This window comes from Gracilinanus agilis, chromosome 6 (genome assembly GCF_016433145.1).
Source record: "Gracilinanus agilis isolate LMUSP501 chromosome 6, AgileGrace, whole genome shotgun sequence".
In the NCBI taxonomy this organism is placed as follows: Eukaryota; Metazoa; Chordata; class Mammalia; order Didelphimorphia; family Didelphidae; genus Gracilinanus; species Gracilinanus agilis.
Window position 1 is genome coordinate 202,235,246 of NC_058135.1, and position 24,924 is coordinate 202,260,169.

The 24,924-nt window shown below is 37.5% G+C and overlaps 1 protein-coding gene across 6 annotated transcripts in view; it reads left to right on the plus strand.

Moving 5' to 3' along the window:
* Positions 1 to 2,489: 2,489 nt before the first annotated feature.
* LDB2 (LIM domain binding 2) overlaps positions 2,490 to 24,924 on the plus strand; it is a 391,147-nt gene continuing 368,712 nt past the window's right edge. For all 6 annotated transcript variants that reach the window (XM_044680969.1, XM_044680971.1, XM_044680970.1 and 3 more), the window contains exon 1: positions 2,490 to 2,872. In XM_044680969.1, the coding sequence (XP_044536904.1) occupies positions 2,741 to 2,872 (132 nt within the window). In that variant the 5' untranslated portion in view covers positions 2,490 to 2,740. The remainder of the gene's footprint in view (positions 2,873 to 24,924) is intronic.

Below are 24,924 nucleotides of genomic sequence, written 5' to 3' on the forward strand. Positions count from 1 at the left end.
TGGCTTTTCATGGTTCTGTATTTTAACAGTCCTTGGATAGTGTACTTCCCATGAGGTAATTTGCATTTAAAAAAAAACTAAAAAAAGGTCATCTTCTCACTTGAAAAAGTTGGAAACCACTGATATAAAGTACAAAATGAAGGAGAGAACTAGATATTCTCTGAGGTCCTTTCCATTTCTAAATTCTATGTTGAGAAGACCCTATGATTGTTAAGAGTCATAGAAGTTTGGAGGAGAGAAAGGAAAATGATGTCTGGTGAAAGTGTCATGGAAGAGATGGGACTTAAGCTGGCCCACTAAGGTTGGCTAGTAATTGCAGAACTTGAGGGGAGAACAGAAAGCCTTGCAAGTAAGAGGTTTCAGTTAGAAGTACTGTTCTCTCCATATCCATCCCTTGTTCATATAGCAACTCTCTTTAAGCATTCTTAGGATGCTGACATTTCTGATCTTGAAAGCCTTATCCAGTGGCAGAAAGAAGTCATTTCTGATTAGATCAAGCAGCAGTCTGTTCCTATAGGTACATGGGATTAATGAGAGGAATGTCCTAGTCTCCTAGCAAGTCTGTTTTAATCCAGAGGAGCCACTTGACTTTTCCAGGTTTTGATTAGCAGTCTCCTATAGTTTCATGCTTTCTTTGAATGTTGTGTTCAAATGGTTAAGTGAATATAAAATGGGAGCTCAAGAAAGCACAGGTTTTTTAGTCTGGAAGTTTATAACATGAGAAATCATTGGGGTTTACAGTGGTCTCCACACCAAAACATAAATCAACCCCAATTTGTTTGAAATCCTGCCTCTAGAAAGTTGTGTGCCTTAACAAACCTTGCAGCAAATTTGGTCCAGGTCTTGGATTTGTAATGAAACCTGATACCAAGCAAGCTTGGCTGGTTTGGGGTTTCCTCTCAAAATTTCCAAGCGTGCCTGGTATAATACCTGCTCTAATCACTTACTGACCAATTGTACTGTGTTAAGTGTTACTAGAAGTATGGGTTGGGTTGAATCAAATCCCTGATCATCATAGTAAGGGATTATCAAGCTGTGAATATAGAGAATTTTAATTTCTATATTCTTCTAAACAGTGTAACTGCAGGGTTAGGGACAATGTACCCCTTTTTGTCTGGTGAATCTGGAGAATTTGGAATTACATTTGAAACAGAAAATTCATTCAACTTTGAAGTAAAGGAAATGCCTCATTTGCAACTCTCTTCCTTAGTTCTTGAATGCATCACGACTTTGGATGATCTTCCAGTCTTTTTCTGTCTTTATCTTTCTGTGTGTCCCTGTCTGCATGTCTCTTTTTATTATTAGACTGTACTATGTGAACTCTTATTTAATTTCTCCATATATTATTTGTTTAAGACCCACGCTGTTAGCCTCCATGGTTCCAGGGAAGTTTGATTGTCATCTAGATCACCAAGGTTTCAATAGATGGTGATTTCCCTTTCTTCTAGTAGGCAGCTTAGGTTTACTTCTAGATATAATACACTGCAATTGGGAGAAGATTTATATACTTCAACAGTCCTAGGAAAAGAAGGCCTGATTCTCTATCAGGATAGGATATATTATTTTAGGATGATTCAATAGATTATTTGCAATTTACTCTTCAGCTGAATTTCCTCTGGTTATTTAGTGAGACATCCATATGTTGCTCTTTTAATACACCCATATACATATATACACACATACGCATACATACATATATGTGTTTGTTGGCATGAAAGATTGCTTTTTTGCTTTTCTCCCTATTAGAAATGATGTTATTCAGATTATTTGGGGCCATTCCCCCTTCCTATCCATTCTCTAAGTATCAGAGTACCTGGGCTATTAATCCCTTCTCAACATCTAGCTGACTTGACTGAGATTTTTCTTGGGGAGGGAAAAAAAAGTGCAGAGATGTGACAAGCTGCTGCAACTATTGGAGGCAAATGTAAATCCTTCGAGTGGAGTGGCAAGATCTCCTCACAGAGGCATCCTCCCCTCGAAGTGACTCACCCACCCCAAATGCAGGATCTTGTCATGCCCCTGCCATGAGCTTGCAGGATTTGGTAGTAAATCACATTTCTCATATTGACCAAGCCTGGGCTGCTCAGGCAGCGGTTAAACCACCTATGTGCTAACAAGCCTGCCTGCTATGTTCCTAAGGGGTCCTGGCTGGGAAAAATTAAAACCAAACCTTAGACCTCTGTCAGACTGGGAGGAAAATTATATTTTTGAACTAGTCAACAGTGTGGACAGGAAATGACCTCTCCACATATACTGCTTCTTTAAAAACAAAAAAACAAACCCGAGCAGTTGTGCCTGAAGCTCTCCAGTCTCTCTTCGTCTCTCTTTCTTTCTCCCTCTCCCTCCCTCCCTCCCTCCCTCTCTCTCTCTCTCTCTCTCTCTCTCTCTCTCTCTCTCTCTCTCTCTCTCTCTCTCTCTCTCTCTCTGGAGCCTGTGCTCTCTCTCGCGCTCTCTCTCTCTCTCTCTCCCCTCTCTCCCTCTCCCTCCTCTCTCGTGCGCTCTCTCGCTCTCGCTCGCTCTCCCTCCTCTCTCTCCTGTTCTCTCTGCCTCTGCCTCTTGCTATAGAGAGAGGGCTCCCACAGCAGTTTCCAGTCAGTGTGTCTCTGTGGCTCTGTGTGTGCGTGTGTGTGCGCGTGTGTGTGCGCGCAGCTACTTTGTACTGGGAAGAACACACAGCCCATGTGCTCTGTATGGATGTTGGTGATACTCTCTATAGCTTGATTTCCTCCAAGCAGGCAAGATGTCCAGCACACCACATGACCCCTTCTATTCTTCTCCTTTCGGCCCATTTTATAGGAGGCACACACCGTACATGGTGCAACCAGAGTACCGAATCTATGAGATGAACAAGAGGCTGCAGTCTCGCACAGAGGTAAGTGCCCCAACCTTTCTTCCCGGGCTGGGCATGCCTGGTCAACGAGGGGCTTCAGGGGGGGGGGAATCCAGCCGAAGCGTCCCATCCCCTTAGCCAGCCCGGGGAGACCCAGGAATGCACTCCCCCTCCCCCGCCCCCGTTAATGCACGAGTTTCACTGGGTGATCCCTCAATCTACTGCCTTGCACTGCAACTCTTGGAGCAGATCACAGTTGATGCTGAAATCTGGAAATAGAGCCCAGCAATACTTCAGGTTGGATTCCCAAAGCCCTCCCTCCATCTGAGCAAATGCTGCCTCTTCCTTCTTCTTTTTTTTTCTTTTTAAAGTGGTTTGTTTTAAAGTGCTCGGGTGTCCGTCCTGCTGACATAGGCTAAGAGTATGTTGCAAGGTATCGGATGGTCTTTTGCTTGAGTTGAAAGAATCTTTGGTCAATTCCAGAAGGGGGGCTGCCGGTAAACTGCATTTGTTTTCCTGGTTTTCATTTAGTCGCCCCCCAACCCCCCGAATGTAAAGGTAACCCTGGCAAAGCCTCAGAAGCACACTTTTGAAAAACTTGTCCTCTGAGTCGTCCTTAAGGAACACATGCTCATCATAAAATATGCACATATTTCTATATTAATTTCGGAAAGCAGTTGCCTTTGGGAGGGGAAGTGATCAGTTCCTGACTTTATCGCACAGCTGACAGAGTACCTCCTAATGTGGACTAGTCAGGCTTTGTAGAAACTGTTCCTAATTTTTACACTCTTGGGATCTTTTCCCTTAAAGACCCGCAAGCTCCGTTGTAAGCACTTAAGTGAGGAGGAATAATAGAAATACTTGGGAGGACTTTGAAATTAAAAACTTAAAGCTTGCCTCTCCTGCAATTTAAATATTTAATGAAACCTTACTTTCTGGAGTGAAAGCATGTCTGCTAAATGAGGCTGCATTTGGGTCCATGTGCCAGTGTTGATGCCAGGGCACATGTATTGTGCTGAAGTGTTTCCAAAGGGAGTTTGGTGGAGATGCACTGGAAACATTTGAAGTAGAAACCTTATAGAATTAGTAACCTTCTGCAGATTGCAAATGTCCAGAGCATTTTGGGTGGAACTATAGTCAGTGATTTGGGGGGAAATTAAGAGGATCCCAGTTGTTGAATAACAACTTTTGAAAGGAACTACTCAAGGTTTTCATAAAATAAAACACATGCATGAATTGTCAGCTAAGCCATAGACAATTCATGACATTTAATGTATATGATCCAGCTAACAAGATGTGACCTGCTTTCTGATTGGTCAACTGCTTGCGAAGGACTGATTTTTTAAAACTGCATTCTCACTGCTATTTTCCTCACATATTATTGCTCCATGAATGCTATACACAATTCATAACACCACTAAAATCCAGGAAGCCATTGCTTCTACAGAAATGGTAACTAGGTTTTGCATAAAGGTCATTAATTGCTGCCTGGGACTGATGCTTGTTTGTACATGTGTGTGTTAGGGAGGGGGAGTTCCATTCAGACTCTCACAACTGATTGTTAGAATCTTCAATTCCTGCATAAACTGTTGGAGAAAGTACAGTGCTTTTAAGAATTAGAAGAAAAGAAAATATCTTGTGAATACATTCGTGAAAAGTATTTGATTTGAGGGGAGAAGGACATATATAATTAATGAAAGAGAAGAGATGGTTAGTTCTTGAAAGGCAGTCTGTGAATGGCTATAGGATAGAAAGACAACTTACATGAACCTTTCAGAAAGTTTTAGAGGAACTGTGCAACTCAGAGATTCCTTTGCTTTCCTTCCCTCCCTTTCCTATTTTGGGAACCAAATCAGACTTCACTCTCTCTGATATTTTGTATTCACAAGTTCTCCTTCAAACATTATATGGCCAGTTCTGAACTGCTAGACTAGACATACCTCCTTGCACTACCCCTCATAAATTTCAACAGAATACAATGAAGTTGCTAGGTTTGTTTTATATCCAAGGGAGGACTTTTGAAAAGATCCCCATTTGTATCTTGTTTCTTTAAAAACAGCACATTTTCTTTTGTAGAAGTTGAACTGGAGACACTCCTAACTTTTTATCATTTTGTATTTGGTTTGAAGTTTTGTATTTCTTTTAAATCTTAGAGTGCTCCTCTATTTAGAAAAAAAATGTTTAAAAACACTTTAAACTTTGTCATAGAATAATTTATTTTACTGTGCCTTAAAATTCAGGGGGTTTGTTTGATTTTACCTCTGACTGTGTCTATAAAAGTAGGGGCTTGATGTAGCATGTTTAATGAAAATAGTGTATCAAACTAAATCTCTCAAACTTTGAGATTCTTTTTGCCCCTAATTAGAAATTTGGAGAAGTTATCTAAATTAGTTCTCATGTTTTACATCTGAGTAACCTTGAATTATATAAAAGTAAAATCAAATCAGCATCTCTAAGATATTATCTTCAACATAATTTGTCTTATTATCTATTTGGAAAATAAGATAATTTCACATCAGAAATAACTGAATGTCGTCACTGATTTTAAGAGTCAATGTGATGATATCACTAACACATGTTTCTAATTTAAGGTTATCAAGTGTTTCCCCAATAACTGTAGAGATGTAGGCAATGGAAATATTATTATGCTCATTTTACAAATAGGGACACTGAGGCAAGAGAGGCTAAGTTGCTTTCCTAAGGTCCCAGAACGAAGTAGTGGATTAACCTTCCAGAACAACTATCCCTGCATCATAGGCTGGATTTGGAGCATGCAATGTAAAGTATTTATCCTTGAACTCAGTTAATTCAGCCAGCCTCTTGTATAAAGAGATCAATGCTCTTCCCTACCTTTGGCTGTCCCACCCCATCTCCTTCCCACCCACCTTCCTGAGGTAGAGAGATATCCCTTTGCTTCTCTACACCCAAACCAAGTTATTGAGGCAATTGTCTCTGCTTTCAACTCTGACTATATGAACGAACTACTGTGGGATTCATCCAAAAGGTTGTAGTTTGTTTATTTTGCAGCATGTCAATGAAAAGTTTCTGTGTAGAAACTAAAGGGAGTTAAATGCTGTAGAAATTTCTTGGGGAAAAATGTGAGCTTTTTCCTTTAGGAGTCTGAAAAGTGATAAATAAATCATGATACTTATATACATTGAGAAAACCACACCCTGTGTCTAAATCTAACATCCAGGAAATTGTGTGAAGGCAGTAAAGGGGGTTGGTGCATTCCTTCCTATAAAACAAAACTATGCTCAACCAGAAACACTTAGCAAAGTATGATTACTTTCTTAGGCAGTTTGACATATGCCAAAAAGGCTAGACTATGGCTTTAGTCAGCTTTGGAAGGCAGTGTGGGATAGTGGAAAGCGCGTCCTATTGGAAATCAGGAAATCTGGTGACTATTTCCTCCGGACCTACCATTACTAATTAAGTGTATGACCTAGGGCAATTGACTTTACCTCCACTAGGTCTCAGTTTACTCATCTGTGCAATAAATAATTTGCATTAAATGATCTCTAAAATGCCTTATAGTTCTAAGGTTACTTTGTAAGCCTTGCATTTTGTTTAGGTACTATACAGTTCTGCTGATAATCCTTAGGCTAATCATAAGAGTAGTTTTGAAATTCTGGGTAACAGAGGAGGAAAAAAAAACCACAAAATAAAATTATAGGTAGGAATACATTAATTTAGCAAACATCATTTGCTACTACATGCAACATATTTTGCTAGATGCTGAGAGAAAACTGTGCTAACAATAGCAGCTGAAGTTGGATGATAGCTCATAGAATTTTATTCCTAAAACATTAAAATTTTTGATGGGCATATACCTTTAGAATAATAGGAAAGAAGTTAAAATGATGGTCTCGTTTCTTTCTCCTCTTCCCCTATTTACCTCATCCCACAATCCTTACTACCAAATTTATTTTAGTATATTAGGTTACTTATAGAATTAGGTAATTTAGTCATTGGAGATAATAAAAGGTTTTTACATGATTGCATTTCAGAGTCTCACTTTTTTCCTTTTAAGGGAATATAAATATATCTTAGAGCATGTTTTTAATGTTAGCAAAACATACTCTTCGTTGCTTTGAGGAGTGTGGTGATTTTTTTGTGTGGCATCCAAATCAGATTGGAATTTCATAAAAAAATGTGTTTAATATTCAGATTCTTCTTGTGAGTTTTGTCTTGCAATTATTTGCTTCAATAACCCTGTAGTGAAAGAAGGAAAAAGTGATCTTCTATGGAATATTTCTACTGATCTTTATTTTTCCAAAATATCCATTTTGACATCTAGATGATATTTTTTGAGAATTTCGATATGCAAAATTCTTATGATCATATAGTACTAACTACATGATTATAATATATAAAAGTCCTTGAATTACAAAGAACAGAGAAAAAAGTTGAGTGCTGCTAAATTTCTATGTTTCCTGGAAAAATTATGATGGGGAAAATTAACATTAAATGAATGGCTACATAATACACAGAGTTATCTTTGTGTGTACTTGAAACAAAAGGAGAAAAAATATACTAATATTTAAGGTGATTGGCTTTTTAAAAATTGAATTGTTCAGTGGCTTAAAATTGTTCAAGTACTGATGTAAGAAAGTTGCCATTTATCAAAGGTAGCTACATGCTGTTTTGGTTATATTTATTTCTTTGGTTCATTCAAGTGGTCTAATAGTTCATTTTTCTATCAGGGCTGGGTTTCTTTTCCTTTAGGAAGATCTTTTTTTTTAAAGATGAAAATGCTTTTGTTTGTTTTTAATGAGGACAAAAACTGTTAACAGATTGTGTCTATATTTCTCTATTTTTATGAAAATAAATGTAAGTAACTTCTCTTTTACATTTTTCCTCTCCTTCTTGTCCTACCCTATCCAGGATTAAGTTAAAAAAAATATATATATATATATATATATATATATATATATATATATATGTATAATTACGGTTGAGAACAAACACACATAAGTAACATTCCGGTCTGATAAAAGTTAAAGTTCCACAGAGTTTAAAATGAATATTGATAGTGACCCAAATATTTTTGGTGACATTAACATTTAATGACTATTGTTTGTTTTGTCCCCCAGCTTGTCATCAAAATTCTCAGTGGGGGAAAAAAATCTTACTCCTACAGCTCCATTTCTGTATGCTTCAGTCACAAGGTTTCATATTGAAACATCATATTTATTGTTGGAGCAGCTTGTTATCACTGATTTTGTGTAGATAGAATATTGTTAAAATGAGTTTAGATGTTTGACTTCAGAGAGAAAAAAAGAGGAAAGTGCTTTGAGATAATTTGTTTTTAGGAATTGAGGAAAAATAATGTTGCTCTTTCCTTGAGGTACCCTAAGAATTTGCAATTTAATAAGAATTTGGGGAAGAAAGGGAGGAGATCAAACCTATTGTGACAATGGTTAGCAGGACCCCAAAGGGCATTTTTCAAGGAGGGAGCTTCCAAACTCTCCTTTATATCAACATTGCCTTAGAGAAAAAAATTGAAGGACGGCAGGACTGATTTTATTTTCCCTGAAGTTTTTTTTTTCCTATTTTCTTATGTGGGAGCTGTTTTTAATTAAAAATTGCTTCAAACTAACAATTCTTAGGAGGCCAGGAGTGGGAAAATCAGTCAATTTGCTTTCAAGGCAGATTCTTATCAGCTTAGAATCAATGAAAGCTTAATTTTGGGAGGTAAAGTGCATTATGATAAAAAAAATCAAACTGTATACATTTGGTAAATGTTTAGCTTTCTGTTTGGGTTTGAGAAAGAAATCAATTTAAAGTGTATGGAGAAAAGGCTGTAAATCTCCTTTTATTACAATCATCTTCACCAGTTTGTTTTTCATGAAGAATATACAGAATGCCTTTCTCTGAGCAAATAAAGCAGCTTTGCAAATATTGCAAGCTTAGGATTTCTTGAATTTGTTTATTTGGTTGTGGATGGTATATCTCTAACTATATCTCCTTTGAAAAATAAAATCTTTCAGATTACTTAAAAGCTTTCCATTGGCATAGCTGTTGCCTCTGTTCGGTTGAGTCAGACACATGTATCTCTCAATCAGGCATGGTGGCTTTCAACTCTCAACTCGACCTTCACAATTTGGGGCGATCAGAGCAAAGACAATCAATTTCGACCAAAAACAAGGTTTTATATCAGAAGTAAATCAAAAGATTGATAATGGCAGTGATCATTCTAATTTTTGCTAAAGCAATCGACTAGCAATATAACTACATTTGTCTGAGTTCAGCTGGTTAGCCTGGATAGAACTTATTTCTAAGGAGGCTGGAATATTAAATCCAGTCCCAGAAAGTCCAGTGAGCTTTTTACCAGGCTGTTGTTCAGACTGAGAGTAAAGCTTTCTAACCGGTCATCCAAACCATACAACTGTCTTCCAAATGCCAGCACCATAGAGCAACTGAGAACGTATGGATGGCATGATGTTAATCCATCCCTACTATGAAAGAAACACTGGAAACTACAATGCCCAAACTATTCACGCATCTGGATTTTCATCTTAGCAGTGATTGGTTTATAGATGGAAAAAGGCCATAAAGCCACGCTAGTCCAGGGATCCTTAACCTGGATTGTTTAATAATTAATTTACACACACATACAGGTATATGTGTTAGGTGTTTGATATAATTTGTATGTATATTTGTAATTGATTTCATTTATAATCTTATATTTTTCCTTTTATTCATTTAAAATCATTATTCTGAGAAGTGGGTTGATGAGCTTTATGTGATGGTCAAAACTGTTCAACAAGAAAAGGTTAAGGATTCCCTATGTAGTTCAATCTCTTTTTACAAATGGGGAAACTGAAGCCCACCGTTTAAAGTAACTTAGTCACATAGATAATGGTACATAGCAGAGCTAGGATGGGTACCCAGATTCTCTGACTCCAAAATCAGTACTCTTTCCATGTTATATTTTCATAAAAGCACATTTTCACTATTTTCGAGGTGAATTATTTCTGTTATGATCTGAAGTTGTATAAATATATCTACACCTCTCTAAGGCTCAGTGCCCTCATGTACAAAGGATTCTCCTTTAGAAATGGCAAACATATGGCCTACAATATCTCCAAGATCATCAAAGCAGATTAAAATGTAATTCAAATATTCCAAACGAAATGTAAAAATTCATGAAGTAAATTAAAAACACCATAGAACATAGACAATATTAATATATGGTTTTCTAAGTCCTTTTGCAGCCTACAGGGATCCTTTTGTCAGTTTTAGTCGCTGTTTTTTTATTTAAGTTTGGCATCACTGTGATGACCCCATATGGTCCCTTCCCTCCTTGGTGCATATTCTGTGATGCTGAGATAAAGCACTGTGGGTGTCGGTGTGATGTGGGCAGGGAAGGGTGAGATTGTTGTGATGTGTGCCCATTTGCATTCATTCTTGGAGCTTGATTCACTATATCATATCATAGATGGCTGATCCTGGATCCTATCAGATCAATTGGATAAATGGTTCTTTTCAGAAGTAAGGAAACATAAGCTAGAAACAAATTTAAGCTAGAGGTTCTTGGAAGCTTTTTCTGTTTCAAAAGCAAGTTTTTTCCTTTGGAGAGTTAGTAGATCTACATCAGCTTGTGCAGTTTACTGATTTAGATTTAATTGATTTTGATTAGGAATTTTCAAAGAGGTAATGAACTTTTTCACATTTGAAAATCTTTTAGATTCTTTACTAGAAGCTAGTCACCCTAAGCGTGTCTTCTCCTACAATTCACCTGTCCTCTGTGACAGATGAGTGATCTCTAAGTGTCCTCTATGCTAAAGGCTGTGAAACTTTAAATTCAACAAAACATTCAGCAAATATTAAGCATTTATTGAGCCCCTGCTGGATGTAAAACACTTTGTTAGATGCTTTGGAGTCACATAAAGAGAAAAAAATATCCTACTATTTATCTTACCCACCTTGCTGACTGTTACCTAGTGGAGCAAGGCGCTGGTAGATGTGATATGCAGGTATTTTAAGGACTATCATCTGAGGAAGGAGGTAAGCTTCTTCTTTATTGCTCTGAACAGAGATGGAGGAAAGTCAGTCCTCCAGGCCAATAATCATTTAAGTGCTTACTATGTGTCAGGGACCTAATCTTGCTAACCACTGAGGATATAAAGGCAAAACCAGGGCCTGCCTTTAAGGAGCTCACATTTTAATGGGGGATACAACCCATAATCACCTGTGTACTTAAAAAAATGTACATAGAATATAGAAGGAAAGAAATCTCAGAAGAGAAGATGTTAACAGCTGGGGGGTGGTAGAGGGAGTGATTGCCTGAAGAACTTGAGTTTTAAAGGTAGCCAGAGACACTGAGAAGTGGGAAGGGGGCTATTTGGGGAAGAGGAGCATTCTAGGCATGAGGGACCACTTTTGCAAAGAGAAAAGAGATGGCATTATGGAGCTCTGTGTGTGTGTGTGTGTGTGTGTGTGTGTGTGTGTGTGTATGTGTGTGTAACAGAAAGTAGGCCATTGTAATTGAATTGTCAAAAGTGTAGAAAGGTATAAAATAGAAGAATGGAGAAATAATAAGGGAGCAGATTATGAATAATTTTAAATGCTAGAGGATTTATTTTTGATCCACCCTTAAAGGGAATCCTTTGGTTTTACTGAGTAGAAGGCAGGGTGACATGGGTGAATTTGTTAGGAAAGTTATTTTGACAGCTACATGGAAGATGGATTGATGTGGGGATAGAATTGAGTCAGGAAGACCAACTTGAAGACTATTACAGTGGACCACGAAAGAGATGATAAGGACCTCTATTACGTTATAGCTCTGTGGAAAGTTTTTTTAGGAAAGATGTTGTGAAGGTAGAAATGACAAAATTTGGCAATGGATTCTATATGTGGTGTGAGTGAAAGGGAGAGGCCAACTTTGCAAGCCTAGGTGACTGACACAATGGTGCCCTCAATATTAAGAGGAAAGTTTGGAAGAGAGGAGTTGTTTGAAATACCTACAGAACTTCCATTTTGAGATGTGTGAAAGGCAGTTAGTTGGCGATGTGGTATTGGAGCTCAGAAGAGACACTGGGGGCAAATACATAAATCTGGGAAGCATCTCCATGGGATGATAATTGACCACATGAGAGCATGTGACCAACATTACCAAGTAACAGAATATAGATCAAGAAGAAGAGATAGAAATCTGGAGAGAGCCTTGGGGGACACCCACAATTATTAGCTGTGATGATGATAAAGAATTAATAACGGAGTTTAAGAAACAGTGGTCAGACAAGGAGAAGGAGAGCAAATGAGAACAAGGCACAACTAGGAACAGTGAGTTAATGTTACAGATAGGAAGAATATGAATAAATGTAAGGGAAAAATACCTAGGAAATAGAGCTTTGCAGCATTGAACTGTTTTGCAAACTGTATGAGCTGAAGCCAGATGGACTACCCATCAGAGAGAAAGGATTCCTGCATGAGGTGGACCATGTGTCCTTTAATACCTCACCCAATTCTATGATTCTGTGTCAAATATATCTGCATTTTCCCAGATGCTTATAAGCATTTAATTACCATTCCGAGTTGCAGATGAAAATTTGTGGTAATAATTTTCAAACTCTAAAAAGACTTGTACCAGGAAAAAAGTACACATATATAAATATATAAAGAAAGATATTTAACATTGTATATTTCATGCATGTATAGTATGTGTATATTGTGTTATTGATAGTATATGTGCACATATGTATATATATATATAGCATGTACATATGTGCATTAAAAACCTACTTTGTTGAAAGAATTGTTGACGTGAAATTTTGCCTGTCAGACAAAATGGAATATGGATTCTCTTAAGGATTAGTTAAAAAGTGTTACATTTATCCAGAGTTCTCCATCACTTGTCAACATCTCTTTCACCCCCAGGATGCTACTTGGGATACATAGCATGTATCTAGTTGTTATCTCAATGAACACAAGGAAATAAAGTAAATAAAAAAAAGTTGACTGTACTTAGTTTTAAGGGAGATAGTTGGATCCGTGGCTGTTGAGCTGTGTCTGGAGTCAGGAAGACTTCAGTTCAAATCCAGCCTCAGATGCTAGCTGTATGACCCTGGGCAAGTCACTTAACTTGTTTGCCTTAATCCATTGGAAAAGAAAATGGCAAACTATTCCTGTATCTTTGCCAAGAAAATCCCATGGACGGTACTGGTGTCTATATTGTCCATGGGGTCATGAAGATGACTGAACAACAACAACAAAAAAAAACAGCAACAGATATTTTTTTAACTAACTTTAAAAAAATTATCTATTTTTTTGTTTCATCTTATATACCAGTAACTTCCTATCCATTTCCCCATGCCACTCAAATAGCCTTCCCTTGCATTTAACCATTAAGTAAAACAAACAGGCATACTGACCATTAATGACAGATATATCTCTTTCTGTTCCTGTGTGTTCTACCACCTCTCTGTCATAAGAGGGTGTGTGCATGTGTGTATATTTTTTCATCAGCCGTGTATATCTTAAATAGCAAAAAAAAAGAAGTCTTAAAATAAGTTGCTTCAAGTCAGTCACTCCTTTTAATAATCTAGTCCCCAAATTTGCGATGTAACTTTCCTGAAAACTGATTTTTCTGTATCCTGACAGATGTATTACTTGCCGCCTCACAAGTTAAAAAATGATCATTGCTTAACCATCATCTATCTCCCTATTGCAAAATAGTCACAATTCTGCAGAGTCCTGTATACATTCGTATTTCCCTAAATTCGAGTTGTAATTAGCCCACTGGCACACGCCTAGTTAAATATGAAGAGCTGAGCTATTGCACTGAGAATTATGACCAGATTTGAAGATACAGTGCCGTATGCATATCATTATGTTGAAGCAGAAAAAACAAAACACCCAAATCCTAGGCATGCCTGTGCTTTCGTTGGATTGATAATTCAATCCAAGATTCTCGGCCAGGATGCCAGGATGCTAAGCACAGCCCCCTCTGAGGTCAGGTTCTAAGGTGGGATATTCCATGTTCCTCAGGGTATGCATTTGAAGGAATCTGGTTGGCTTTGCCTGCCCATTTCCTCTAAAGAGCAGTTCTTGGGAATATGCAGCATGGCATAGACTCCTGGTCGAGAGCTGTGTCAGCCCTGGTAGGGAACCTGAAGCCCCAACCTGCGTGTCTAGACTGACAAGAGCCCTGCTGGCTGAAGCACCATGACACTTTGTGGCTCACTTCTTAATGTATCAGAAAAGACAGGAACAGGTAGAAGGGCTACCTTCTTGCCAACTCCAGCTGCAGTCTTGGCACAGTAATGCATTTCACGTGAAGGTAAACTATCTGGCTAGAGGAGTATAATTTCCTTCTGGATACAGCGGCGAGTTCCACCACGATGATTTTTATCTCATTTCTCTTCAGGGTCCATGCTTACTGTGTTGGATTGCTCCCCTTACACATTCCTCCCTAAGCCCCATTTCATTGACTAAGACACCTATGATATTTACAGTATTTCAATAATAATTTCTCATCTGCCAGACTAGAGAAATACCATGTAGCCGTTGTGCATAGCCAAGCAATTACATGATTTTCTGTCTGGGGGAAAAATGGCTCAACTTTTGCTTCTCTGGCATGTGGCTGATTTCTCACGACACCTGAGGTTTTTATCTTCTTGCTGAAAATCTCTGTTGGCAAGTCAGCCACCCCAAAACAAACAAGAATGGCCCCTTGCCGGGGAGCCTGTTTCTTCATTTTATTTTTTTTTTAAACCAGACCTATAGTTTTAATAGGTAGGAGGAAGATCTGGTGAGGAAATGCCTTCTTCCAATGCAGATCTGCCCTTGTTCTTCAATGCATGAGTTTAAGAGAGTTTCCTAAGGACGTCGAGAGTTTAAATGAATTGTTCCCTAGGAGAATCATTTAGCCAATTTGTGTTAGAGGCAGAAGTCGATCATTCCATCAATAAATATTGTTGAGTGCCTACTAGGTGCGAGGTATTGTACTATGTATCTGGGGGATTAAAAAAGAAAAGAGGCAAAAGAGGATCTCTGCCCTCAGGTCAAAGTTTTCCTGACTTCAGAGCTTGTCTCTCTAGCTTTTAGGATCTACTGTCTATCCACTCCTGTCTCAGTATTAAATGGGAGAAGCAAAATGGCCTGTCTGGGTTTTAACTGATTATTGAAACAATAATTCTTAATTTGGGGTCTGTGAAGATATTTTTAACAAAACATCTTGTTAACTGTGCTTTAATATAATTGCTTTCCTTTGTAAATCTTTGCATTGCCTTCTTTGGGTTTAAAAACATTTTCTGAGAAGTCTATGGGCTTCACCAGACTGTCAAAGGGGTCTACCACATACAAAAAATTATTTAAAAAAAACACCCACCCACAAAAAGGAGCCAGCTGTGTAGCTCAGTGGATTGAAAGCCAGAGCTAAAGATGGGATGTCCTGGGTTCAAATGTGGCCGCAGACACTTCCTAGCTGTGTGACCCTGGGCAAGTCATTTAATTCCCATTGCCTTGCCCTTACTGCTCTTCTGCCTTGGAACCAATACTGGTATTGATTCTAAGATGGAAGATAAGGGTTTAAAACACACAAACACACACACACACACACAATATTAAAGGCCTTTTATTTAAAGTTTAAAAAAATTAAAGACCCCTTATTAAAAAAAAAACAGTGAAGGAACTATTATTTAAAATAAAATTTTCCTGCTGCTGACTGAAAGCTCTCATTTGAAATTAAAATTGGGCATAAGGTCATTATTGCCTAGTTATGAGGATGCTCAGAGTCTTGGGATGGTTTAGATTTGGTTTCAACCAAGTCACATATTACATTAGCACTAGAAACTAGAAACCTGGCAATGGAGCCAAACAGTCCATTCCTGACCCACATTACAGAGATCCAACTGAACTCTGAGTGTCTGGTGTACTTTCGCCGACTGTCTTAAATATCTGTATCTGGACAATAGGGACATATTAATGATGAAAGAAAAAACCAAACTATTGTTTTAAATGTCCAACAACTTTCAAAATAATACTGTTTTGTTTAAAAATGAAACTCCAACCCCAGCATTATGGTCTTTGGAATTTCTAGGATACTCCAGTGTGATGCTTTGCATCCAGGGAGCTCCAAATTCTGAATGAAGCATCCACGTACTCAAACTAGATTGGAGGCAAAATTAAGAAAAAGAGGCTGCCAAGGACTCTGAAATAGAAGGCATGGAGTTAGAACCGAACCTCTTATTGGGGAACTTCAAATTGTAATGCTCTGCCTACCTTTAGGATGTATTTATGTTTAATTTCCTTTTGAAAATGGGAACTTTTTCTCCTGTTTTCTTCTTTGTTGCTGTTGCTACTACTTTTGAAATAAATGTGGCATTTTGAGTTGTTAGCATTGTAACCCCACCCAGAGGTTATAAATCAATTGGTGCTTTATGCAAGGAAGGTGAGATTAAAATTAATTTTAAAACTCAGTGTGGTTTGGGAAGTTTATGATGCAGCTTGAGAAACTTGTTGAAAAGTGTGATAATTCAAAAAGTGTACCTTTCATCAAAGGAGCTAATGGCTACATATTATATATGCAAGGCATTTTTTATTTTGCTATTGGTTCCCTATTGGATAAAATACCAGTTCTTCAGCCTGGCATTGAAGTCTTCCACAAACTGGCCTCAACCTTTCTTTCTTGGCTCATTTCATATTTTTGTTTATTTTTGTCCAATTGTCCTCTTCAAAAAATTATTTCCATTAATCTAGTCCTACAATTTCTCTACTTTGGTATTCCATCTCCATCTCTGTGCCTTCACACCCCACTATTCCCTGGGACTTGAATCAAGCCCTTCCCTCCACCTTTTAGAATCCTTAGCATGAATGGTAAGTTGCTTGCACAGGGGTCGATCATGCTTAGATCTTTGTATCTTCAGCAGCTTAGCCCAGTATCTAGCACCTAGTGAGACCTGAATAAAAGCTGTGTGATTGATTAGCTGCCTTCAGAGTTTAGCTTAGACATCTCCTAGAAGTCTTTGTTAAAGGCCTCTCCATACTTGTTAGTACTCTAATTATCCTCCAATTACCTTCACTTTACTTATTCACATACAAATTGTATTCTTTCAGTAGAATATGACTGTGGTTGTAAAAATCATCCCTCTCTAGTCAACCTGGTTATGCTTCTCTCCAAATTTAGCTAGGCTAATCCTTTGAAAAGAGGCATGTGGCCTTTTGGTAGGACCTGTCATGACCTGTATTCTTCTAGAAAAATCTTTAAGAATTCAAGGTCTTTTCCATGCCACATTGAATCATCAAGACTCCAGATATAAAACCCATTCTTAAAATGGTGTCTCTTTGAAAGAGTAAAAGGTGTGTGAGTATAGCACATGTATATGAATCACATTCATGTATTCACATGTTTAAATACATGTGTGTATATACATTCTCTATATAGTTAAAAGAAGAAGAGAGAGAAAGAGAGAGAGAGAAAGAGAAAAAGAGAGAGAGAGAGAAAAAGAGAGAGAGAGAGAGAGAGAGAGCACCGAGTATAAATGCAATCACATTTTATAAAAGCAAAATTTCCAGAAGCAATGCAGCCTTTCCTTGAACCAGTGTGGTGTCTGTGAAAAAAATCATTAACAACACAGGATTCCATAAGCTAAATACTAACTAAACAATACAATGAGTTTCATATAAGTCAGAACAGCCATTGTCAGCTAGGAGGAAGGGGGTGGGAGAAGTCAGGGAAGTTTTGACAGAAAAGGGAGAAATTGATCTAGATGTTGAAGGTAGAATAAAACTTAAGGAGGTTGAGAGAATAAGAGAATTAGGAAGACATTTCAAATAGAAAGAATGGGGTAAAGAAACGTCAAGAGGCATGAATAAAAAGGGCAGTTTGTCTTGCTTCCCACATTTTTGGATGTCAGCCCTTCAGCTCTCCCATTCCTATGGCCCCTCTTATACCAAAGATATTTCCACTGGTGGCCCCTTACTTTTCTGTAGATTCCAGGCTTGTTATAGGGAAACTGGCCCTGTGTTTACATATATAAGAAACATATTTTATATATAATTTATAATTTATATATACACACCCATGCATACTATATTCATAACAGAATTCACTAAAGCCTGTTCCACATGCTTCTTAGCGGCCTTCCTCTTTTATAGAATAAAAAAAAATACATGTTTACAGAGTTACATTATTTTTAGCCTTGGATCTCTGAAAACAAAGGACAGATTTAAATGGCACTTTTAAAACAAGCCAGACTACATTAAGCTAAGGTTATGAAATGATTCTGTAGCTCTGGTCTATTGAATGCCATTGAGGATGAGGCCACCCTCCCCTTACACATCAATGAGGCTAATGTCAAGGTGGTCCTGAGGAAACTGAGACTCAGTATTCCCCACAATGAATACACTGCTTTGCAGTTTGTGCCCTGAGTCTGATTCATCTCTCTCACCGTTTCCTTTTTAGTGTCACTCTCTGACATTGAATGGCATGTTGTTTTAGGAGAGAATTTAAGGCAGCATGCATGTAGATTTAGGGGGAAAGCCCTTAGTTTCTTTGTAGACTAGACAGCATCATCCATTTAACATTTATTAAGTGCCTACTATGTGCAGAACACTCAGTTTGGGTGCTGAGAGGGATCCCAAGGTAAAGAGTGCATTCATTGCTTTTATAGAGCTTGTGATCCAGGGGCTGGGAGGCAGGGAGGAGAATAAGATCTAACATGGCTAGCTATAATACAAAATATACCATGATCAGAGCAATATAGAAGAGTAGAACAAAGTGCAAAGAGAAGAGCCTTTCTTAAAGGAAGGAAGAGCCTATCATGGAAAGCTCCATAAGCTCTAAACCCTAGTAGGGCTTAGAAGGTTTTCTTTGGATATTAATATTAACATACAGATTAATTCAATTCAACAAGCATTTATTAAGCCTCTGCTCTGTTAGGAGATGCATTGGGGATGCAAAGACCAAAAAAAGCATCCTTGCATTTAAAGATCTGACATTCTACTGAGGGGAATGCATTATGGACACTTGTAAGTGTATATGAACTAAGCAATTGGTGGGAGAACTAACAATTGAGGGAATCTAGGAGATGGCACCTAAGATAAGCCTTGGGATTTCAAGAAGTGGAGGGGAGGTTGGACAGCATTTGAGTTGGTTTGTTGTTTTTTTTTAACTGATGGTTGGGGAGGGGGAAAAGGCAAGGGTAGCTTTTGCCAAAATACACAGGTAGGAAGTAGAATGCCATGTACACAAAATAGCAAGTGAGCCAGTCTTGCCAGAATGGAGAGTGCATGTCAGAGAATAACATGAAATCTGTTTAAAAGGCTAGAATGGAACCAGACTGTGAAGGGTAAACTCCCTCACATGCATCATTCCCTTTTATAGGGAGATTGTTGTCAAGAAAGCTCTTTGAATTCCTCTTACAAGGTAACCTCTTTTATCTCCCTCCTTCACTCCCTCCAAAACCTGGTCTTGTGATCCTGGGTAACATCTGGAAAACAAGGAGGAAGGTACCTGATCTCTAGGGTCTCTTACAACTCAAAAAATGCCACACTTGCAATATGGATTGTCTTATGCTTTGACTGTTCATTTTCCACGGCCCCTTTCCCACCTGAATCTTCAGGACCAAGACGTGCTTCTCTTGCCTTGATTCAGTGTTCACTTTCTCTCTTAAGTTTCATTTTACTTCTCAGGGTTTCCACCTCCCAGGAATGGGTGAACATGGCAGAGGCAGAAGCAAGGCGGGGAGCATAGAACTAATTCTAACATCAGAGTATCATAGATTTAGTGCTGCAAAGGAACTTCTTTTTCTGATCTGCTACATTAAAAAAAAATAAATAGAAAGGCAAAGACTGTGATTAGCACCAAGTAGTGAGGTCAAAATGTAGCACCTCTCTTGGTCTTTCTCTGAAAAGTCCTTGTTATATTGTTCCCTCCTGTTATTTTGTTGTTGTTTTGTGGGGTGAGGGGAAATCCTGTTTCATCACGATGACCTTGTTGTTGTAGAAAGGAACTAGAGGGTTGTGCTTGTTGTGGAAACATAATTTTGTCATTTTCTCTAAAAATATGCTTTACTCTGAAAAGAAATATTAAGCTTCTTCCTTCCTTTCTACCATTTACACATAAAGACCCAATATAGACAGTATACAAAAACAAAGATGAGTAGTTGCCCTGCCCTAACTGTCTTTTGGGAGAACTAGAATGTATCTGAACTAAGACTGGAAAATAAGCCTAAAGTATTAGGTTATTCCAGAAAGACTGTTAATGCCTGTTGGGTAAGTGCATTAAACTGCTTGGAAATGGTCACTTGTGTCTATTATTAAAAAAAAAAATAACAATACTTTCTGGGATGCTGATTTAAGCCAATTTTATAAGGACTTTAAACTTTACATTTGATTTGTCCAAAATAGTCTTTTTGAAACAAATAAATATTAAAATATGAATTATAATATTTCCAAGTGTCTGTCTAAAAGGAAACATGTCAAGATACTTAGAATTTAAATGGAAATTTTTGCCATAATTCATTCCACTGTACTTCCAACAAGCACATACCATATATAATATTACCTGGTCTCTTGAGACTTGGTTGAAGTAATCTGGATGTACTTGGTACAATAAAATAAAAGGAATTAGTAGAAGAAAAGAGATCAGGGAACAGTCAACTTTCTTGTTCTAATTCACAATTCTTTTTGGGATCCTTTTTGTTCTTTAGGGAAGGGGAAACCCATACCTGTTATGGTTATGTCATAGTTATAGAGTGTGTTAACTTTTGCTAAGTTCTTTTCATTATTTCCTCATTTGATCCTGAAAAGCTGGTGAAATGGGTACTCTTGTTATCCCCATCTTACAGAGAAATTAACACTTATAGTAATTAAGGGATTTTTACTCAGTCACACCACTATTATTTATTACTATTATTTAATTAATAGTTAACCAAATGACAATTATTTTATCTTAGCAAACAGCTAGCTGGCACAGTGGATAGAACCCAGGACCTGGAGTCAAAAAGACCTGAGTTCAAGTTCAGCCTCAGACACTAATTATATGACCAATGGCAAGCCACTTCACCCTGTTTGCCTCAGTTTCCTCATCTGTAAAAAGAGCTGGAGAAGGATATGGCAAACCACTCCAGTAAGTTTTGCCAAGGAATACCCTAATAGAGTCATGCAGAATCAGATATTACAGAAACAACTGAAAAATAAAACTTTTGTCTTAAGCAGTTAGATGGTATAGTGGATGGAATATTGGACATGGAAGCAGGATTGCCAGAGTTCAAATGTTGCTTCATATAATTACCAGCTATATGACTCAGGGAAGGAGGTAGGGGGGTGTCATTTGGCCTTCATCTGCTTCAATTGGCTCATTTGTAAAATGGGGATAAGAGTAGCACAAATGTCCCCAGCTTGTGAGGAGCAAATCAGATCAGATTCATGAAGCATCCTGTTAGAAATGCTAGTTATAGGCAAGCCTCAAACCTAAGTCTTGCTGACCCTAGAACTCTCATCACTATATTTTATGGCATCATGACAAAGTAGAAATCATCTGAGAAGGATCACATTCCATCCCTAATTCTAGGAGGGGTAGAGTATTTTGTTAACATGGAAAAATTCGGATGTAATCAGTGTTCCAATATAGATTGCTATTTTTATATAGTGATTTGTGATCCTATTTTCTTCTTTTTTATCTAGAGCCCTTTTTGACTTTAACTCTCTTGAATATCTGGTGATCTTTAGAGGTATGAAGCCATTTAATTTTTCCTCCCCAAAAGGATAATAACTTGAAAGATAATTCCTTACTTTATACTAGATTAAATAACTAGAGGATCTTAATTTAAATTGTGGTGAGGGAGAAAGGCTAAAGAAGGTTCATTTATACTCCCAAATTTGTTCCTCCTCCTCCCTCTCATCATTGTCCTCATCAATTGTAAAGTTTTCAGGCAGTGAGAAATTGCCAAAATCATAGAATTTAAAGTTGGAAGAATCTCAGAGATCACCTAATTCAACTCCATTCTTATAAAGAGGAGAACCTAAAATTCAGATATGTTAAAATGGTCCCATAAGTAGTAGCAAGTACTAGAGGTTGGATTTGAACTCAGAACTCTAATTTGTAATGCCAGACTTTTTACCTGACTTCTGCCATCTTGCTTCTTCCTTGAAATAGGTCAGTCTCTTCTCCAACTTCAAATCAGCATTCTTCCCATTTTTGTCCATTGATTCATGGAAAACTAGAGACCTTTAGAGTCATGTGGGTTTCTGAATCCAGGAAACTATGCTTGAAAGATTTTTTCCATGCATTTTCTTTTTTACTTAAAATATTTTTCCACGGTTATATGATTCATGATTTTTCCCACCTGTTCCCTTCCCCCTCCCAGATCTGACAAACAATACCACTGGGTTATACATGTATCATTGTTCAAAACCTATTTCCATGTTATTCACATTTGCAGTAGAAACCTTAATCATATCCCTATCATACCATGTGATCGATCATATATTTTTTTCTAATGCATTTCTGCTCCCACAGTCCTTTCTCTGGCTGTGAATAGATTCTTGTTCATAATTCCCTAAGATTGTCCAGAATCATTGCATTGCTGCTAGTACAGAAGTCCATTACATTCGATTGTACCACAGTGTATCATCTCTGTGTACAATGTTCTCCTGGTTCTGCTCCTTTCACTCTGCATCGATTCCTGGAAGTCTTTCCAGTTCACATGGAATTCCTCCAGTTCCTTATTTTTTATGCTTGAAAGTTGTGAAGAAACCAAGGCAACCTGCTTCTTGACTTCTTAGAACTCTGCCCCCCACTGTCAAAAGTTAAGTTGAATACTTTATTTTTTGTATTATTACTCTATGAATGTTTCTTTTTTGGGGGGGGATATTAACAGAACAGCACTAGTCTCTTAGGTATAGTGACCATTTGGCCTAGATATTCAGAAGCAAAGTTAATTTCAAGTTTCTTTTTGCTTCTTCTTCTATAAACTATCTTATCATCACTGGAAAATTACAGAAAGAGAATGATGAAAGACTCATACTGAATGACTTAGGTATCCATATGCCTAAAGGCATTTTAGCATGGCCCAAGGGACTGAATGCTAGACTTCTAGACAGGAAAACATGGTTTGAATTTGGTTCATTTCACTCAGCTGGCATTTATTATGTACCTTCCAAGTACATTGCTGTGGATGCAAAAACAAAAGTAAAAACCATTGCTGCCCTAAAGGGGCTTACATTTTACTGTGATAAAGCATTGTGTATCCAGATGAATCAATTGAAACTACACATTAATTAAGTACAAAATAATTGGGGAAGGCACTGAGAAGTTAGGAATTGGAATAAGAAAAGTTCCCTTAGAGGTAGGATTTGAGCTGAATCTTGAAAGGAGATAGGGTTTCTAAGAGTTGGAGGATAGATGGGAAGATATTTCAGTCATGTGGATCAAAGTGTACAATATAGGGCATGGAAGTGAGAGACAAAATCTTGTGTAAGCAATCTATCAAAAAAGTAAGTTTGATTGGAATAAAGAGAATATGAGAGGGACTGCTGGGAAATGAATCTGAAAAGATAGATTGTGAAGAATTTTAAAGGTTAGACAGTTATATAGATTTTATCTGAGAGGCAGTAGGGAGCCTCAGAAGCATCTCTGAGGCACAGGCAGTCCTCTAAGACTAAAATTTAGACAATTCCTGAATGGAAGTTTATTCACTCATGACTAGGCTTGATAGATTGATATATGCCTAAAAGCTTGAGCTAGAGGAAATTACCTTTACTTCCTTTCCAATTCTAGAATTCTGAAGCAGGACATGGCCAAACTCTTAGGCTCCCTGAATCAAATCACTAGTTGTCCTTGTCCACCTGAAGGAATTTTGCCTTCATATACTTTCTGTTATTCAGATCCTTTGTCACACCTACTAAATCATTCTTATCTCAAAACATTAGGGAAGTAGGGGAGGGGAGCAACTTCTGTCCTGTCTCCTGCTCTCCCAGTGTCCTAGTAACATCTGAAGCAGGACCCACAGTGACACAAGTTTATATAAATCCGAGTTTTTACAAAACTTATGGCAAGGGCAGGTCTAGCAGGACTGTTTTGGTCCCAGTAGTCTATATGTAATATTTAGGACGTAAAAAGTTAGTTAAAGAAAAAAATTCAAGACTACCTTTTCATTCATGTATTCTTTCCCAATTATTTATCTCCCTTGCAATAGGATCCAATACTCTGGAAGGTTTTCCAGTGAACATATTTATTTATGTATAATGGATACATTCTTTATCAGGTTATAATGGAGAATCCAAGAAAAATGTCATTTGTACTGAATTCTGAGTGCCAGGAAGGACATTAAGAAAGAACATTGACACTATTGATAACATTTATATAAAAAATTTTACTGATTAGTTCATTGGATTCTGTAACAAGCTGGTGAGATAAGTACTTTAAACATTCTTATCATTCCCCTTTTAAAGATGAAAAAACTAGGTTCACAGAGTTAGGGTCTTAACTGTGGTCACACAACTGCTAAGTGTCTGAGACAGGATTCGAATTCAATAGTTTCTTAACTTCAAGGCTTATTTTGTAAGGCTGTTTGCATATCCAGCATTTAGCACAGTGTTTAACATATAGTGATTAATAAATGTTTCATTCATTTGCATTCATTTTGTCTACTGTGGCATATACTTCTTATTGTTACCAGGAAAATATTTTATAAAGTGCTATATATTATTACTGTTATTTTATCATCATCATTACTAAAATTATTGTAATATATATACATTATGCCCTTTAATTCTAGTCTATATCTTAGCAGAATGTTTTCGAATTCTCTGAAATTTCTAATTTTCTAACTTCCCTTCCCTTACTTGTTTGTTATTGGTTTCTGCATTAGCAAAATATTCTTAATTAGATTCTGAACACACTGATCAAAGGTTCTATTATTTGCCCTATTTTTTTTTATTTTTTTTATCTCATTATTTTATTTTATTTTTTTTGTTGTGAGCTTATTTTTATTTTTTTTTATTTTTTTTAACATTTATTAATATACATTTTTAACATGGTTGCCTGATTCATACTCCTCTTATCCCCTTCACCCCCCCACCCCGCACTCCCCCCACCCATGGCCGATGCGCATTTCCACTAGTTTTGTCATGTGTCCTTG